Source organism: Pteropus vampyrus, unplaced genomic scaffold (genome assembly GCF_000151845.1).
Source record: "Pteropus vampyrus isolate Shadow unplaced genomic scaffold, Pvam_2.0 Scaffold157, whole genome shotgun sequence".
In the NCBI taxonomy this organism is placed as follows: domain Eukaryota; kingdom Metazoa; phylum Chordata; class Mammalia; order Chiroptera; family Pteropodidae; genus Pteropus; species Pteropus vampyrus.
Genome location: NW_011888938.1, coordinates 1712797 through 1717505, shown reverse-complemented (window position 1 = coordinate 1717505; position 4709 = coordinate 1712797). Strand labels below are relative to the sequence as shown.

The 4709-nt window shown below is 68.3% G+C and overlaps 2 protein-coding genes across 2 annotated transcripts in view; one reads left to right on the top strand and one right to left on the bottom strand.

Moving 5' to 3' along the window:
* The window catches only part of SOHLH1 (spermatogenesis and oogenesis specific basic helix-loop-helix 1), a 17128-nt gene extending 16802 nt beyond the window's left edge, over positions 1 to 326 (bottom strand). The window contains exon 1 of the mRNA XM_011369995.2: positions 263 to 326. Within this exon, the coding sequence (XP_011368297.1) occupies positions 263 to 326 (64 nt within the window). The remainder of the gene's footprint in view (positions 1 to 262) is intronic.
* Positions 327 to 910: 584 nt separating this feature from the next.
* Positions 911 to 4709, top strand: part of KCNT1 (potassium sodium-activated channel subfamily T member 1) — a 63533-nt gene continuing 59734 nt past the window's right edge. Inside the window, exons 1-3 of the mRNA XM_023536468.1 lie at positions 911 to 983; positions 1093 to 1144; positions 2913 to 3117. Of these exons, the coding sequence (XP_023392236.1) occupies positions 911 to 983; positions 1093 to 1144; positions 2913 to 3117 (330 nt within the window). The remainder of the gene's footprint in view (positions 984 to 1092; positions 1145 to 2912; positions 3118 to 4709) is intronic.

Below are 4709 nucleotides of genomic sequence, written 5' to 3'. Positions count from 1 at the left end.
CAGGAAGTGGCTCAGGCCCCCTGGGAAAGGTACAGCCCAGCGCTGGCCCTCAGGAGGGGCGGCTTTCCGGTCTGGGGACGGGAGGGAACTCTGGGGCGCGCCTTTGGCCGGGGGTGCCTGCAGCAGCAGCTCAGACGGGCAGAGGTGAGTGAGAAGGGGACGGGGTGGGGGTCCCTACTTGGAGCTCTGCTTCTGTCTGAGTTCGGGCCATGGGTGTCAGCTGTGTCCTCTCGTCCACGTCTGCTCCAGCCTCCGAGGGTACTGGCCCGGCCACCCACCACGTGGGTGTCCCAGCCAGTCCGCGTGCCTGGGTCTGAGTAACCCATGGCGTGGCAGAGGCTGAGCTTTGTTGTTACCACGTCCCCTCTCCTGGGAGGCTGTCCCCTGGGGCTTCTCCTTCGCTCCCCGCCCCCCAGGATTCGGGGATCTGTAGCCGGTGCCCAGGTGTGCCCGCCATCGGCGTGTGGCTTCTCTGCGGGTCTCCACACGCACCAAGGTGTCTCTGCAATGGGCGGACACTCGCAGTGAGGGGCGCAGAGGGGTGGGCGTGTGCACTCACCCTTGTCCGTGGACCCGGCCCCAGACACACGTAACGCTGTGCGGGTGCACTGTGTGCAGCGTGCCTCCCACAGGGGAGACCCGGGCCAGGGGTGGCGCCCTTGCCTGGCGCTGGGGCGGGGAGCGTGGACAGGCACAGGGGCCTCTGGACGGCCGAGCCCTGCAGGGCTGCTCTGCGGGCAGGTGGCCCCACCTCGTCCCTCCTCTCAGCTCCCCCCCACCCCCGCCGCCCGGCTCGAGCTGTCTGTCATCCCCTGAACAGAGTGTGAAATCAAATTTCTTTGCTCTGAGGTCGGCAGGAAGCCGGGGGCGGAGAGCAGGTCATGCGCGGCACCCACGTGTGGCCTCCGCGATGACTGCACAGGAAGCAGCAGTGGGCGCGGGCGCCACGGTGTGGACCAGCAGCCGTGGGCCAGAGGGTGCAGGTGGCCTGGGGGCTCCTCTCTGCGCTGCCTCGGGTGCCCTGAGCTGTGTATTATGGAGGCAGCGAGGCAGGGAAGGGCTCTTCCACTCCCCATCCCCCTGCCTGCCCAGGTGGGGACCCCGGCCGCAGCTCGGGGTCTTGCATCAGCTGCGACAGCTCCCGGTGAGCACGGGCTCAGGGCCCTGGAGAGGCCAGTAGCCCGGCGTGGGGCCCACGTGGGGTCCTCGGGGCCCTGTGGCCGGGTCTGTGGATGACGTTGCTGTGTTCCCCTCCACGGCCAGAGTCCACGACCTTGGGGCTGCCGTGCCTGTCTGAGCAGGGGTGGTCCCCAATTCGTAGGGAGCAGCTCAGCTTCTGCCCTTCAGCAGGGGACTACTCCTGCCCATGGTACAGGCCAGGCCCACTGTGGGACAGCCCCCTCCAGCCCAGGGGACAGGCCACCCCCACCATGGGACAGCCGCCTCCTGCCCAGGGGACAGGCCACCCCCACCATGGGACAGCCGCCTCCTGCCCAGGGTCAAGCCACCCCCACCGCAGGAAAGCCCCCTCCTGCCCAGGGGACAGGCCACCCTCACCGTGGGACAGCCCCCTCCTGCCCAGGGGACAGGCCTCCCTCACCGTGGGACAGCCCCCTTCTGCCCATGGGACAGGCCACTTTCCAGGGACAGGGCCCAGTGGAGCCTTCTGAGATCCTTGCTGGGACGCTGGGTGCTGGCCAGAGGCCACCGCTTGGCGCCTCTTGGCTGCATCTGATCTCGAGAAAGGCTGAGTTTCAGGTTGGCAGCAGAGGCCCTGGGTGTGGGGCAGGCACAGAATTCCACCCCACCTGGCGGACGCGGAGGCCCTAAGGTGCAGAGGGAAAGGCGGGGCTGGAGGACAAGGGACCAGGATGCCACCTAGGCAGTCGGGTTCTCTGGGGCGTCGGGGACCAGGGGCCTCCCAGGTGTTGGGTGTGGACAGGATGGCAACCCTACTTGGCCTTGGTGTAAAGCCTGCGGCACCTCCACGGGCTGTGCCAGCCCTTGGAGCTGCTTGGTATGGCCAGCACAGGGACGCGGGGACCTGGTGTGACTCGGGCTGAGCCCGGGAAGGCCAGGGGTGGTCTGGGGCCCCACGCCCCCTGGAGCCCACACTGCAGCCCTTCCTCCCTGCGCCCTGGGCGTGCTTGGCACGCGGAAGCTACTAGAAGCATCAGGTTGAATTCAGCCCAGCCACACATCTGAGCTTCCACTTGGCACTCAGTGCGTCTCTGTCCCGGCCAAGCCCCTTCCCCTGGAGAGAGGGCGGGCCTGCCCTCGAGATGCCTTTTAATCACCGGGCCCAGGAGGCGCTCGGCTCTCCAGCACTGACAGACGCTGGGCAGCTTTCCGCCTGCCCAGGCCCCCGCCCAGCGCCGACTGCCCTGCCGGTGATAACGCAGGGTTCACGGGTCTCTCCAGGGTGAGCTGTGCACACGTGTGTGCACACACATGGACACGTGTGTGCCTACACACGCGCAGGTCCGCACATGCATGGCACACCTGTACACGCACGAGCACACACCCGCACCCCCGGTCCCTGTGTCAGACGTGGCTCTCAGGCTTCCCGGAAAGGGATCTGAGTGTGAATGATCGAAAGTGCATCTCGGGCGCGTGCCCGGGCCCCCCTTGCACACGGGGGCGGGTGTCCTGGGTAGAGGCCCCAGTGGAGGAGCTGCCGATACATCGCGGTGGCCCTCGGAGCCTCCGCTGCTGTCCCCTCGCGGACGAGGGCACAAGAGCCTGGTCCGCGGCCCCCGGCCCGGTGCCTGTGACCGCTGGCCCTGCTCCCCGTGGCCAGCAAGGCCGCTGTCGCGTGCGTGGTGGCGTGCTTGTCCTCTCTCTCCTTCGAGCTGCCGCCTGCCGGCCCTTTGCCACATTGCCTGCCATCTGCTTTCCCGCGTGACCGGCAGGCGTTCCCGCGATGACCGGACTGTGACCGCCACTGCAAACGCCTCGTCGCTGCTCCTTCCCGCTCTCGACCTGTCTCTGCTTACACGGGCGTCTGGCTCCGGCGTGGATGTGTGTGCCGCTCTCGCGTGCTCCATGCGGGGCCTTCGTGACACCACACGTGACACCACGCGGCTCTGCCTGCAGCGCATGGAGCCCGCGGCCAGGGTGCCTCGGCCACTCTCCCTTCAGTCCTGCTGGCTGCTCGAGCACCCAGCGGGCAGGTGTGGGAGGGACAGCAGCGTGAGTGTCTGTCGCAGAGGAGCACCGGCCTGGCGGCCAGCAGACGGCTTCGGCCTCGGGCGCCTGGCCCCCACCCCGGCGGGCCACGCCCTGAGCTGCAGGACCTCGGGGACGCCCGGGGGCTCTGTGACCCCATGGTGCTCATCGCATTAGAAAGTCCTGGCTCCCTGCCACCACCCTTGAGTGGCACGCGGTTCCTGGCACATGGCTGGCACCCCCGCGGGGGCAAGTGCAGACTGCGGAGGCCGACTGCACCCTGCACGCCCCTCTCATCCTCTGCCTCTCTGGCTGGACCCCAGCGGTCAGTGTCCCGCATCGAAGCTCCTCAAAGCGGCCTCCAGTCGGCCCCCAGAGGGCCCGACGCTCAGCGTCACAGCCTGTGTCCCCCAGAACGTGGGGAACCGCTGGCTCTCACCAGCCCAGGTCGGCACCGCGCGGATTAAGCACACATGAGCCGCGCCGAGCGCCCATCCGAGTGCTCATCCACAGGTGAGGGGACAGGCCCAGAGGGCTGAAGTGACTTCCCCAGGGCCACCAGCAGAGACCAATGGGGCAGAGCCGAGCCACGCTCCAGCCCTTGGGATCCAACGCTGCTCCCCAGGCCTGGCCGGCCGAGCGTCTCCTCCGAGAGGAGCAGGGGCGCCCCCCGCCCCGCCTTGCCTGGGAGGGGCGGCTGCTCCGCCCTGGCTCCAGGGGCGGCAAGTCCCACAGACCTCGTCCTGCGGGTGAGTGAGGGCCAGGGAAGTGGACACCCTCCCAAGCCACCAAAGCACCGAGTTCCTGCAGACACCGGCAGTCCTTCCGGGCGGCCACCACACAGAGGACAAGAGACAATGGGCGTGGTCTCAGGCCCCTGACTGCCCCGCCCTCGTCATGCAGGGAGGAGGGAGTGGGGAGGGACGAGGGACGCACACCGAGGAGACCCGTGTCTGGGCAGCCGTGTGGGGGTCATGTTCTCACGCCACGTCCCTCCCAAAAGCTGAGCAACGCCGGCCTTTGGCCTCGGGGAGAGGCCTCATCCAGACCCCCATGACACGGCCAGCAGCCGCTCATGTCCCCCCAACACGGACACGCTTCCAGGCGATCTCGGGGCCCGGCCCTCGGCCAGCACAGCGGGTTCCCGTGGGCCTCGGCTCTGCTGGGGGACTAGGGAGGGTGCTGGCAGGTCCGCGGGGCATCTGCTCCCCACCGTGAGCTCACCCGAATCTTCAGTGCCACAGCCGCACTGAGGGCGGGGGACCAGCATATGCTTGTCACCCTCCTCAGGCCACATTCCAAGGTGGGGCCGGCCTCTGGACTCCTGGTGCCCGTCCTTCCCCGTGTCCCCCTGAAGCAAGCAGAGGTCCCACCCTCAGCTTTTCCACGGCCTCACCAAGTCTGTGCCTTGGGGTCAGAAGAGAAAACCCAAATAGCTCAAGATGGGGGGCAGCCATGCCTGGGGGGCCGGCGGGCTCTTGGAGTTCTGCCCCAATGGGCAGAACCAAGAAAACACCGCCCCTACCTCCGGCTGTGCGGCG